Source organism: Chelmon rostratus, chromosome 18, assembly GCF_017976325.1.
Source record: "Chelmon rostratus isolate fCheRos1 chromosome 18, fCheRos1.pri, whole genome shotgun sequence".
NCBI lineage: Eukaryota > Metazoa > Chordata > Actinopteri > Chaetodontiformes > Chaetodontidae > Chelmon > Chelmon rostratus.
The window spans coordinates 13,563,233-13,576,684 of record NC_055675.1 but is presented as its reverse complement, the minus strand read 5'-3'; the positions used below and the strand labels follow the sequence as shown (position 1 = coordinate 13,576,684).

The 13,452-nt window shown below is 47.7% G+C and overlaps 1 protein-coding gene across 3 annotated transcripts in view; it reads left to right on the top strand.

Annotated features, from left to right (window-relative positions):
• sash1a (SAM and SH3 domain containing 1a) overlaps positions 1-13,452 on the top strand; it is a 155,016-nt gene that overhangs the window by 131,611 nt on the left and 9,953 nt on the right. For all 3 annotated transcript variants that reach the window (XM_041958350.1, XM_041958348.1, XM_041958351.1), the window contains 8 exons: positions 3,317-3,452; positions 3,961-4,382; positions 7,014-7,088; positions 7,246-7,389; positions 8,715-8,847; positions 9,810-9,979; positions 10,189-10,398; positions 13,070-13,220. In XM_041958350.1, coding sequence (XP_041814284.1) covers positions 3,317-3,452; positions 3,961-4,382; positions 7,014-7,088; positions 7,246-7,389; positions 8,715-8,847; positions 9,810-9,979; positions 10,189-10,398; positions 13,070-13,220 — 1,441 coding nt within the window. The remainder of the gene's footprint in view (positions 1-3,316; positions 3,453-3,960; positions 4,383-7,013; positions 7,089-7,245; positions 7,390-8,714; positions 8,848-9,809; positions 9,980-10,188; positions 10,399-13,069; positions 13,221-13,452) is intronic.

The following is a 13,452-nucleotide window of genomic DNA, read 5'->3' as shown; positions in this document are numbered from 1 at the left end:
AACAGCACTGACATTTCCAAAGAGCAGTCTCATGCATTTACTCTCATTCCCTTTATGCATGTGCATTTCATGTTCTTATTGTAAGTAAATGTAAGGTTGAGCCTACAGCCCTCTGACAGATTTAGATTTCCACTCTGGCCAGGGCTGCATCTCCATAAATACAATTTCTTTCAAGCTTGTGATTGTGCTTCAGTGACAGATGTGCTTGAGTCGTACACATTCATAGCTGCACAGGTGACTCTTCAACGTCAGTGATTTACCGAAAGAAATAGAATAAGAACTCATGCAAAATGGTTTCTCACATCATCAAGGGTCACTATTAAACTCCTCCTCTGCATAATGATTGATGATTTCCCTCCATATGAAAAATAGGTTAATTACGCCATACATAACCCCCGCTCGAGTTGTGCCTGCCGTCTGGTTGTTTGATGCGTGAATCGTGCACGGGCTCGCCGGCCCTCTTGTCGGTCCGTCAGCCCTCACGTTACCCCCTCTGGTGGCAGCTGCTCACTTCCTGTGGGAAGATTGATTTGGGGGTTTCGCAGACAGGGGTAGAGGACGGAAGAGTTACTGAAGGAGTATTGTTTAGAGGAACACACAGCTCGGCTCTGGAGGCTGTGAACAAATGCAAGAGCTGGAGGCAGAGAGGAAACAAGGGAGAGGGGAATAGAGAAGATAAAGACTATGCACTTTCCCCCAGGCCCAGGAAAGGGGGGAGTTCTGTATCTCCCCTTGGCCCCCAGTTCCAAAATTGGCTTCTTCAGGAAATACTGCTAGTCTGCTGGGGCCTCTATTGGTGTCACACATTGCCCCCTCTCCCCTCTAATGAATGAAATTAGGTCATTCCCAAATTCAAACAGTTAACAGTTTTGCGTGTCTCTATGCGCCTCTATTCTATATACAGACATGTGAATATACAGGACATGCTTGTCGCCGACATGTTTGGCTGTGTATGATCTTTGGCCGCTCTGTGCCTTCCTCTGATGCTGTTCTCCCCTGACGATCGGAGGCCACATTCCAGGACCGGCCATTAGCGATCTGGGGGCCAAGGCAGGGTCAGAGGGCCTCAAATGCTGGGATTGTTCTCCGTGCACAACACGCCTTTTCTCTGCGCTTTCAAACAGTTCCCTCATTCCTCAGAGCTAAACCCGCTGACGGGCTGCGTCTCTATCCGCCAGCGCGCGCACAGGGGCACAGATATTATTTTGGATCGTGCGGCTGGCGCACCGTGGATTTGCGGCACCCGCTCTCGCCGTCGGTTGGCCGCCGCTTAAAGTGAGCTGGTGAGTTTTGAGGCGATTGAGTTCGATTGTTTCTTTCACGACTGTCCTGTTTTTGTGATGCCGTTTTCTAAGTTTAACTGCATCTCCAAAGACATGGGAACGCTCCTCAAAGTCATCCGTGAAGCCAAATGGCAATTATGGTGATGGAATTGTTGTTCTGGCCTCGTTTTCGATGGCAGCCTTTCAGCCCTGCTTGATTCATGACCTCTTGTGTTTGGCTTCCTTTCCGTGTGTGTATCTTCTCTCCTGTTTATCTGGTCATTTGCATGGGTGGTGGTGTTCCTCAGAACTGGGCCAGTACTTGTATATCCTAGTCACCTCTTTACAGTCTCCGACTCCTTTTCTCATCTGTCACGCAGGAAGAACAAATCATGTGGGTTGTGCTGCACATGGTTATCCCCCACATACCAGAGTCATACGAGTGACTTCATGTTTTGTTTTGTTACACTTCCCAATAATAGTTATTAGGTGGAACCAAGATAGAGGAGTCCAACCTTTTGGTAGTCTCACTCATCTCACAGTCTCTCTACTGCCTATTTTATCAGTCCTCTCGGACACAGACTTGTTATTACATTACGTTCACTGAACCTAATACACTCATCCAGAGCAAATGGAAAGTTGAAGGAGTCGCCGGTGTAGCCAGAACTGTGTGGTTCACTTGAGGGATTGTCAGGGAGGATTGGGCTGAGGGACAGCGAAGTTATGGGTTTTCAGAGACTTTTTCTGCAGTCTGTCAGAGGCCAAATGAATGGCTGTACCCTAGCGCCGGTCTGCTGGCCTGATGTGACGGAAGACCTAAATGTTGATCGTTCTAAAAGCGGTGAAGTGCAAGCAAAAGGGAGGAAAGATTGATAGGATGGACCCGCGTGATGCCGCGCTGATTAGTGTGTTGCCTTTTCCAACTCGGCGATGATTCGAGAGCACGCCAGCAGCAATCAGAAGATCAGGATGTTGCTGAGGTGGGTTTGGTGCCATCAAGGATTTGCGGACAATGTCGGACGGGTTAATCCGACCGAGCCGCGGTTGTTAACATCCCTAATGCATGTCAGCAGCCTCTGAGCCAGGCCTGTGGTCGAAACAGCGAGAAAGCGGTTTCTTCCTTGTTAGCTTTAGAGCTGGGGGAGAAGGCTGCATTTTATCGGAGAGACAGAGAGCTGAGCCCTGCAGGCCTCCTCTGTCTGGTGCTGTGTGTCCCTTTGCAAGCGATGCAGTCGACCTCGACCGTGGAGCTGGCAGGACGCGAGCGGAGCGGTGGCGTTGCTGTGGAAACCGGCGCCAAATAGAAGCAAATTAAGCTGTTTGAGCGCCGTGATGGTGACAGTAGTTCCTGCCAGACAATCTTTAGGCTCATCAGCATCGTCATCATCATCACATGGAGGACAGAGCGACCCATACATGCGCACACACACACACACACACACACACACACACACACACACACACACACACAAACACACACACTCACACAGCTTGGGGAGTTTTTGTGTGTGCTTTGATTGGGTGTAGCATCTAGATATGTGTGTGTGTGTGTGAGAGAGAGAGTGATGAAACTGTTAGTGACTTCATTATTTGGTCTCATTTCCACTCCACTACACTGTTCTGAGCGTTTAAACACAGTGGCCATCAATGGAGGGAAAATACTAGGATGCTGACACCCGTAACATACGACCAGCATCCGTCCACTTCCTCTGGAGTAACGCCAAATAGACCATTCATTGTAACACTGATTCATTGTGTCATTCAGTTGTACCCATTTTATTAAATTACTGTCTCATCTGGCTCATTATTTCTGTGTTTACTATGAATTTGAACTTCACACAATGCGGTGCGCCGCAATCCCTCCAATCCTCCATTTCTCACCTCACTAACTTTGACTCCATCCTAAACAATGCCCCCATCTGTCGCAAAAAGTCTTGAAAATCGCAAAAGTGTTTGTCAAAGGTTTTTTTTTTAAGGTTTATTTGATTGAAAAGCGTCTGACTGCCTGTCCCTTTTACTGTATCATCCCTCCCTCTCTCTCTCTCTCCCACCAGTCCCGTGAACAGTCAGACGATGAGCAATCAGAGGACTCCGTGAAGTTCAAGCGGCTTCACAAGCTGGTTAACTCCACGCGCCGGGTCAGGAAAAAACTCATCAAGGTGGAGGAGGGCAAGAAACATGGCTCTGAAGGTTCGTAGCACCCGTGTTCCTTTGATTATCTTACAGTTCCACGTGATTTAAACCCGTCAAAACATTTGTTTATAATAGCCAATCAATGTTCATGTGTTGTCGTTCCCAGGCCATGCTACGGTCTGTGTGACTTTATTTTATCTTCCTCTGTAAATAAATGTCAGCTCTGCTTGGATCACTTGTGACAATTGTGTGTTGAAAATCAGTTTTGAGCAGTAAATCACGCTCTTTGTCTTTGCTGCAGTTAGGTTGAAGTTTATAGTAATGTGATTGTGTCCGACTGAGGGTTTTTGGAAATTAATGACTTGTTTTAAAAAGTAGAATTTTTCTTTTTTTTTGAATATTCTCATCTGTCATGGGTTTTACCCAATACTCAGACCTTAAGAATGTGTTTTGAAATTTTTGTTGGCTAGCTGTGGTTTGGAAAACCACAGATGGGTCATGGGACTATGCAGAATCTGATGTCTAAATCCTCTAGAGTAAACGTTTCTGTCCTCTTCTTCTGTAGATTTTCTGAATCTGGAGGCACCTCCCACCTGTGAGGACAACGCGGCTCTGTATACAGGGGTCCTGAAGAAGCCCCCTTTGCCCCAGGAGATCTCCCTGCCCTCTCTCACCCAGGATCAGCTCTCTCTGGATGGAGACACAGACAGTCTGACCAACTCCCCTTCCTCCAGCAGCCTGGACACCTGGTCCGGACACAAGCTGGTCAAAACCTTCAGCAAGTCTTCCAGCACCCACGGCCTCATCCGGCCCCCAAGGAGAACCCCAGTTGGTTCCGGGGGTCTGGGAGGCTCCATCCCCGGCGTAGGAGGTAGTGGCTCCTCCTTCTCGGAGCTGGATGGCTGTGGATTGGACGACGAAGGAAAGCTGTCCCGCTCTACTACCGACGGCGAGATGCGGAAGGCCCTGAGCTCCATCTCCCATGGGGTAAGTAACAACGAAGCTCTCTACGCCTACTATGGCCTCACCAAACCTCGCCCCAAACCCCATACCCAGTCCCGCCTCCTGATATCCCTGGATGACGGACCCCAAGGCAGCCCCAAACACCAACCTGCCAGCCGGCATCACGGCAGCTGGACGCACCGGAAGCCTGACCCCAACTACGCTTACTCCACTAAGCACCTACTGTATCAACGCTCGCGCAATGCCAAGACCCCTGTCTCCCCTCTGTCTGTCACCCCCTCCTCCCCTGCACGCTGTGATGTAGCCAAGTCAAAAGGTTTTGGCAGCGGGGGAGGAGGCTGGGTGTTCCCCTCTCGCAGGCTGCGTGGTCGAACGGCCGTCAGCGAGCTGAACATCACCTATGTGGTAGAGCGGAGCCTGTACGGTCACCTGAACTGGGCCCAGCTGGTCCGCCCGGTAACCCTCAGCCGCGCTGAGCGCCGCTGTCTGTTGGAGGAGGACCGCGAGGCGGACAGGAAGTGGGCGGCCAGCGTGGACCGCTGCACCAAGCGGGTGCTCTTGCGCATCCAGCAGAAGTCTGTGAGTTTGGACCGTGAGGTTTAAAATCGACCGCCTCGTGTGAGCAGGACTCGGTGCTTCAAAGTTGCAGAATAGCTCAGGGGTTATAAGCGAAGGTAGAGCGAACACAAGACACATGGCAGGTCAAACTACTTCAACTTGTCCATTTAGTGTTTTCTGCTTGAGAAATCTGCTGCAGCTGCGGGAAAAAGGCAAGGGGCTGGCATATCTATCACAGACCTAACTTCCCTCAGAAGAATGCCATCTTCTTTGACCTTTAAGTGAATGCCTTTGGCTTTAAGCCTTTTTTTTTTTTTTTTTTTTAATTCCAGCTGAATACAGAATGATTGTGGAATGTGCAGTGGCCCACTTGGGAGGTTAAGTTCCAACAGAGGTTTTATAAGTGCTTTTTTTTATAAATGTCAGACCCCTGAAGGACACACACACTCACACAGTCCCACTGAAATCTGTGGACGAAAGAGATGTCGCACACGCTTGAAGCTGCTCGTCCTCAGAACTGCGCAGCACCTCAGAGGCATATTCAATGAGCGGCCTTATTAAGCCCAGTTCAAGTGACTGAGTGGGCTCGACGAATTGATCTTGTCAGGCTGAGTATAGTAGCTCAAAAGTGGAAACAACAGAAAAAAACAGGTAGAATAAAGATCTACTATTTACTGTTATGTTGTCAACCAGCATGAAAACAGTCTGGTTGCTCTGCAGGTAGCTTATCGTTCCCCACATGTATCCAGCAGAGGGAGTGGCACACGCTCTAGGTGGTGATGTAGTGGAGCTATCTTGCAGCTTTGAGGATACCTGAATCCTGTCGTGTTCTAGTGAGTCACTGGAGGTCGTTCTCATCCAAAAAAAACTCTTTGACTCCACTTTTTCTGTTGTTGCTTTTCGTGTCCTTTTTTGGCCCGTGCCTCTATGGTTGCAGATGTGATTTTTATTTTTTTCTTCTTTAGTTGTTTTTCTTTCCTATGATTATCTTTTGAGAGACTTTTTCTTTTTTTTTTTTCTGGGTGCATGTCCATTCCATCGAACATCGCCATGACATTCAGAGTTTTCTTTTTGGACGTCGCTTCAAACATGTTTGTTCTCCAAACTGTGCTTTTTCCTGGGAAGTTGTGATGTGGACTGCAGCTGTGGACATCTAATGTAGAAGCTATTTTCTTAATGTGCTAACGCCTTCTCACATGGAGCATCTTCGGCCGGGGGTTTGTGGGCGTTCAGCCGAGCAGTTTAGCAGAAATGGCTTTCGAAGTGATGGAGAAAGGCCATGAAGTGCCCCCACTTGAACCGAGTGTGTTTTTGGCAGATGCGTACGTGCATGTCTGTGTCTCCATGTTTGTGTGTGACCTACTGCAGGGCTTAGGGAGGATTCAAAAAGCCAGAGCCAGTTCAGCGATAAGATCCTGGATCTCTTTTTCCCTCCCATGCCATAGCTCCCCTTTGTGTCTACCCCTTATCTTGCTGTCCTCTAAAGTCAAGAAAAGAAATGTCCATATCACCCTGTCCTCTCAGCAGAAACAGTTGAAAAATGTTTCTGATGAGAATAACATACTGTGAGCCCTACGCAACCAAACCTATTGTGCATGTTTACATACTAAGCCCAGTTTTGCATTTCTCATAATAAACCACAAAACCTTTTGCATCAGGCTGAAATGCAACGAATATACGTTCACTTGTGCAGTTGCATATTTTACTTTGGCCACATCAAGGAAGGTTTATTTTTCCCCAATACTTCCTGCAGGGACTCCAGCTCTAAAGCATATGAGCAGCTCGCTGCGTGCGCTCCACGGTCAATATAACAGCTCATTTGCCTCGGACCATGCAGTAACTCGCACTTTTAAAGAGGAGCTCATATAACAGTTTGTGTTACATCATGTCTGTTGGCTGTCCACAGTCCCATATGACATCATGCCCCGGCTTATATACAAACCATATACCCATGTACATTAATCAAGCTGCTGCCTGTGTCGTGCCAAGCATGAATCATCGTGAGTTGACCCTCAGTGGGCGTGGATGGGGAGCTGCTGTAAGGCCACCCTCCGAATGTGGCTTATCTGACTTTGTCTTCTGCCCCCCCCCCCGCAGAGAACGTGCAGCTTCGGAGGCTTCGACCTGTCCAACCGTTCGCTCCATGTGGTCAACGCGGGCTCCGAGGCCAATGTAAGCACTGGCAGCTTGTGAAGTTGGAAAGAGGCTGTGAGGGGCGCAACTCCTGTCACACTAAATCTCCTCCTCTGCTCTGTTTGGGATCTCCCTGCCCTTTGCCTTCTCCTCTCCCCCTTCATCTACTCCCTGTCTGTCCTTCTTTTAATCACAGAATAAAGACCAAGAGGCCATATACAGAGAAGTGGTCAAATCCCCCACCACGTCCCGGATCTCAATCGGCAAAAAGGTCAAGTCTGTCAAGGAGACGATGAGGAAACGCATGTCGAAGAAGTACAGCAGCTCCTTGTCTGAGCAGGTTAGACGTGACTGCAAACACACGCATTGTTTTTAGGACGAATGAGGCATGTATAAACGCAGTCAAGCCTCATCTTTATTTACAACGGAGCAGCTGACACGTAAACAGTCCCACAAGTCCACACATTACACTTTTTAATCCTCAAAACGGTGAGCCAAGCGCAGTTGTAAAGAAAGAAAAGCTCCCCGTGTTCTGCAAACATTTAGAGGATGTTTTGCAGTGTAAGCCACATATTCTGTCCACGGGCTGTGAGTGGGTGGGGGTATTTGTGTTAGTTACAGAATAAACACAGAGCACTGAAACACACACTCGCACACATTTTGGATTTGTCCCTGCTCCGCTCCGGGCCCAGCGTGTAGGGTGGAGTGTGTGTGCTCCACGCTGAGCTCATGGAGTGATGCAAGCCTCCCCGAGGCTCGCTCTCAGGAAATGGAGAGTTGAAGTGCGAGGGAGTGTAATGGCCGTCTCGTCTGCCATGGCCTAATTTTCCTGGGCATCCAGTGGCTTTACCAGCGGCCCGTCCAGCCCCACGGTTTGATGTTGAATGTGTCATTACTGCACAGTCGAACATCTGCCTGTCTTCAACACTGTGACCCACATAACCTGGCATGACTCATGGAGCCATTGGTTGGGAAGGTCATTTTGTATACCACAGTGCCACCTAGTGGATGACAGACACAAGTAAAAGTGCAGTGTAGCATATTGATGTGCAATATGTTGTTGCTTTGTTATGCAGGATTTTTTTTTCAGCTTTTCTGAAGGCTTTTGAACAAAAACAAAAGTTTAAAGAAAAGCATTTTGATCCAGTTAATACTGATTTATGCAACATGATACATTGGCCATCGTCAAGTAATAAACCACTTTAAGATCCAGTTAAATGGTGACAGTTTTTGTTTCCCCAGAATAAAGAGAGCGCAGCTTGAGTTCATAGAAGATTTACTGTTTTTCTGTCTTCAGGAAGTTTATGAGGGTTTTGAAATGGGGGGAAATATCTTTTCAAATTAAGAGAATTTTAAGAGATAAATCTTCCAGAATTTCTTTTGCATGTTAGTAAAATTTTGATTTATAGCTTAGTCATATTAGTGCTGAGAGCTTTTATATGTTTACACCTGTTTTTCAATAAAATAAATAATGCCCCCCCATCACTCTCCCACTTCCCTTTTCTTTGTTTCCATTATTTCCCCCGCCTGTCAACCTCTCCACCACACTTTCCCATCTTTCCCATTCTTTCATCTCTTCGCTGTACAACATTTCCTTTGTATCTCCCCCTCCCTCATGTCCTTTCACTGCCCCTCTGCACCTTCCCCTCTCTTTCTGTCTTTTAGTCCAGCCCGGATGGAGCCCCTGGCTCCCCTCAGTCCCCTCAGCCTGACACCGATTCTCTGGAGAAGCCGAAGCTTAAGGCCGGAGGCTCTGTGGAAAGTCTGCGTAGTTCACTCAGCGGACAGAGTTCAATGAGTAAGACAAGAACCGTTGTTTTAGGAAAAGGAGCACCAGCTTTGTAAGACTGATATTTTTAAATGGATTTTAGGGAGCAAACAGCGTCTTTTCATGTTGCTTATATGTAAAATATTGTATGCAAGTAAAGGCATTCCAAATATTTACATGCTACAGCTTACAATGCTGGCCTGTTGTGAGCAATGTGGAACACTAGATGGTGCTCCTAACGTTGGCTGCTGTTGTGTATTTCACATACCTACAGATGACTTAACCTTTGCGCCCTTCTGGCATTACATATACACCAATTATGATATTTGTGGAGTGATGAAGAGCAGTTCTCCCTCTTGATCACACCCAGTCCCCCTCAGCTGTGATCTCATGGAGTTTTCGAGTGTGCTCTGACCTCGCCCGTCATCTTATCTAATGACAGCTTCTGATTACTCCAACCTGTCGTTTCTGTCACGGTCTTTGTGGATAAAAATGCCCTCCGTCATCTCAGGCTAGGGGAGAGCGGGAGACTTGGCCGTCTTACAGTGATTCGAGGCCACAGAACATGCACACAAACAGGCAGGCAGACAGGCAAACATACGGTAATGATTAGGTAGGAAGTCTTGCCTCTCAGATTCCCACACGGCGATGATTTCAGCAGCCTTCCCTCAGATATGGAGAGAAACATGCAGCGGATACTCAGCTTCTCCCAGGATCTGTAATATGAGTGTTTAACACCCTGTTAAAGTTTTCAGCACACTGCAGATGCAAAACTGGAAGAAAATAGACAAAATCAATGCAGAGTTCACATCCAGCCTCGTACAGCTACTGGGCAAATGCAAGCTATTATACAGAGTCAGGATTCACTGCACTGATGCACAGTGTAAAGGAAACCTCCAGTTAATCAATGCTTTTAAACACCTTTGTAACAAGTGACCAGTGCCGGCTTTACAGGCATTTTATAGCCTCTATAAATCTGTGTGTGTGTCCAGGTGGTCAGACAGTGAGCACCACGGACTCGTCAGCCAGTAACAGAGAGAGCGTGAAGTCAGAGGACGGCGACGACGAAGAGCCGCCTTACAGAGGGCCGTTCTGCGGCCGCGCCCGGGTCCATACAGACTTCACGCCCAGCCCCTACGACACTGACTCCCTCAAGCTGAAGGTAGGACACACCGTGTGACTTGTTAATGATTGTGCAGTGTATTAACAGATATGATCACAATTCATGAATATGGTGACAGATTCAAGCTGTTTAAGTCCTCCAATATGCAAAAACTGCTACATCAAATAAATGAGTTGCTTTAGACCAGAACGGGGGGCTTGAATTTAAAATTTCGCTCGTTCTCTCTGAATTCTCGCCATTTCTGCCAGCGCGGAGATGTGATCGACATCATCAGCAAGCCGCCCATGGGAACGTGGATGGGCCTGCTGAACAACAAAGTGGGCACCTTCAAGTTCATCTATGTGGACGTGCTGAGCGAAGAGGAGGAGAAGCCCAAAAGGCCCGTGAGGAGGAGGAGGAAGGGCCGGCCACCGAAGCCCACATCAGTGGAGGAGCTGCTGGAGCGCATCAACCTCAAGGTAGATTAGCAGTGGCAGATTTGCTATTGCATTGCATGCATTCAGGATAAAACACGTTGGATTTACAGCATCAGGTCAACTGTTAAGCCTCCAGTAGCAGATTTACCTGCGCCGATGTTGCCCACTGTGTAAACTTTGCAGAAATGAGCGAATTGTCCGACCTGAGAAACCCACCCATCTGGCACCCAAACAGGAGAAAACAAAACAGGAGAAGCAAATGAAAAGGCTGCCTTAGCCAAACATCTTCAAAACACATTTGCAGACAAGCGGAGATAAATATAGCGTAGGCAATTACAGGCTGGCAAATCTTTAGATGTTTGATCTGACGCTGACGCATAAACATTAACACCCACACCCTCACAACCACGCCCCGACAAATGACTCGCATCTCTCATCAAATCCTCCACAGAGCTGTGAGCTCGATATCATCTCCTCCCACTCGGGCAGCCAGCAAGGCCTCGCCCCCGCGAATGGAGAAGAAGACTCGGTGTCTGTTTTATCTCTGGCCAGCCTCGTGGCCGAGCCGCAGATTACAGATTATTAATTTCACGGCACAGGCGTCCAGAGCTGGAGTCTGGGTGTCAGAAGCGCCCGTGTCCCCTTAGTCACCACCAGATCCCTGCGGTGGGCGAGTCAGACTAAACACATATAGAACATTTTCCAGTTTGCAGCCAGAGTGTGCTCTCTCACCAGGTAATATAATTACTATTTGCGTCGTTTGTGTCCTGCTGCTGATGGAAAAAGTCAGCTCCAGTCCCGAAGTTTTCTTATCCAGCATAAACAATCGCGTCAAGCAACGTTTGCATTCAGTTGTTCGCCTTGTGTCGACACAACCGGCCTCTGCTTCTCATTAGCAGCAGATACATTTAAGGTGGATTAAAGCATAAATAATTGAGCATTAAGGGCCTTTGTCTGGGTTCCTTTTCTGCAGCTTCATCGCTTATTCAAAGTCTTTTCAGACTTGTTTTAAGGTCAGATAGTGTGTCGCAGCCTGATTTTGAGGCTGCGTTCAAGGACTGTAGAAATCTTTTTTAGATGACACAGTATTTGACTTGTTTGTTTTTGTTGTGGTGTGTAAATGTTAAGCAACACTTTTACCGCTCAGTTATTTTCTACAGTGCAGATTTTTCAGGTTTCTAGCTCCACAGGCAACGTAAATATGATATGAGTTATAATTTCGCTGTCATAGATCAAAGCAGGAAGAATGTCGTGTGCGTTTGAACGCTAAATAACATTTGGTTCCACTGGCAAGCCAAAATCAACAGTGCCTGCCTGTGACCGTAAAATGTAAATCTCCGCACTTTTGGGCCAGATCTCAGCCAGATCATCCCCGGATCTGGAACACGTGTGAGTTTTTTCGTCTTGGCCGGAAAGACAAAAAGAGGCCGTGAGTGAGAGGCCCCGGCTGCCTGTGTTTGTGCTAGTTGGTGGTCCTTTTGTTTAGTCCCGCACCAACCAGCAGAAATAGAACAGACACACACACACGCAGCTCTCAGCCGTGGACTCCAGCGATGTAATTGATGGCCTCGCTGGTGACACGCAGTCTATGTATCCGTCCAACAAAGTGTGTGATGTAGAGCCCTGCAACATTCGGAGTGGGAGCAGTTGTGAGTTGTGAATGATGGCATCAGCTGACTGTACACTCACACAGGCCTTTTTTTTTTTCTATGTCTGCAGCCTGTCAGGTAACGCCGCGGTTTGGGTGACAAGCTTTGTCGTCCGTGGGTGCAGAGCGCTTTGATGCAAGGGTTCCCACCTTCAGTTATTCTTGTCTCCACGGCACGTTTCACTTTTCAAGTCCCGCCTGCCATTTCGGTCACGGCGAGAATAGGCCGGGATGGCGCACCGTGACCCGATTGGTGGTGCGGCGGAGTCGCTAACGTTGCAACAACTCAGTTTTATGTGCCTGTCAACGAGACGCAGTTTGTGCCATATTAAAGCGCGTTGACAGTCGAGGCAGCCCTAACCGAATTAGCCACAGCTTAAAGTGATTACATGCCATCAAAAAATCAAAATAGCAGTTTAGATTTGGCTCACCAGCGGGTTAAAAATACACAACGTGGATGGGAAATCATGAGCAGATGACAAGTGTGCACCCTGCTCTTTTCTCCACACCCCACCTCTGTGTTTGTGCTTCATGCATTTTACACTTTACCCCAAAGTTTTTCCTCTCCGCTCCATAACTCACCCAAAGTGTGCTTTTCTTTAGCGCAGTGTATTTTTAACCGCATGTTTTCAGCTTGTCTGCGTGCGCGCCCCATTCCCGTGACAACAAGATCTCAGGCACGCCTCGAAGGGAAGATTTGGCACGAACGTCCACTTGGACTCAAGGATGAACTGATTAGATTTTGGTGATCAAAGGTCAATGTGAAACACATTTTGGGCCACGAATCAAGAATTCATACGCTTTTTAGTGGCAAGATTTGACACAAATAGAATAAAATGATGAACAATGTCGTTTTATATCCAAAAGGTCAAAGGTCAGCTTCACTGTGACATCATGATGTTCTGCAGAAACACTTTTTTGGCCATTATTCAACACCCTCACTCTGGAACAGAAGGGGAGATTGGGACCATACTCCACATGAGGCAGTAGTCCTAGTCTAAGCACCCCGATTCTTCGCACCTTAACAGAAATGTTCAACTCAGATGCGGCATTTCTCTCACGCAGGAGCACATGCCCACTTTCCTGTTCAACGGCTACGAGGACCTGGACACGTTCAAGCTGCTGGAAGAGGAGGACCTGGATGAGCTGAACATCAGAGACCCTCAGCACAGAGCCGTGCTGCTCACCGCTGTAGAGCTGCTGCAGGAGTACGACAGTAAGTCGACTGTGCAACCTCAAAATACTACAGTTACTGTACAATGATGTAACTGGATTAGCTGCGTAACATTTGTTGCATACAGTTCAGCTGCGTGGTAAGGAAAAATTGGAAGGTAAGAGTAAACAAGTTAATCTTAAAAATCCAATACGACTCAGTTCATAGTGACAAATATATGTGATAGAAGCGAGCAAGTGATATATTCCTAGGTAGTAATCGCAGGAAGTGGTAC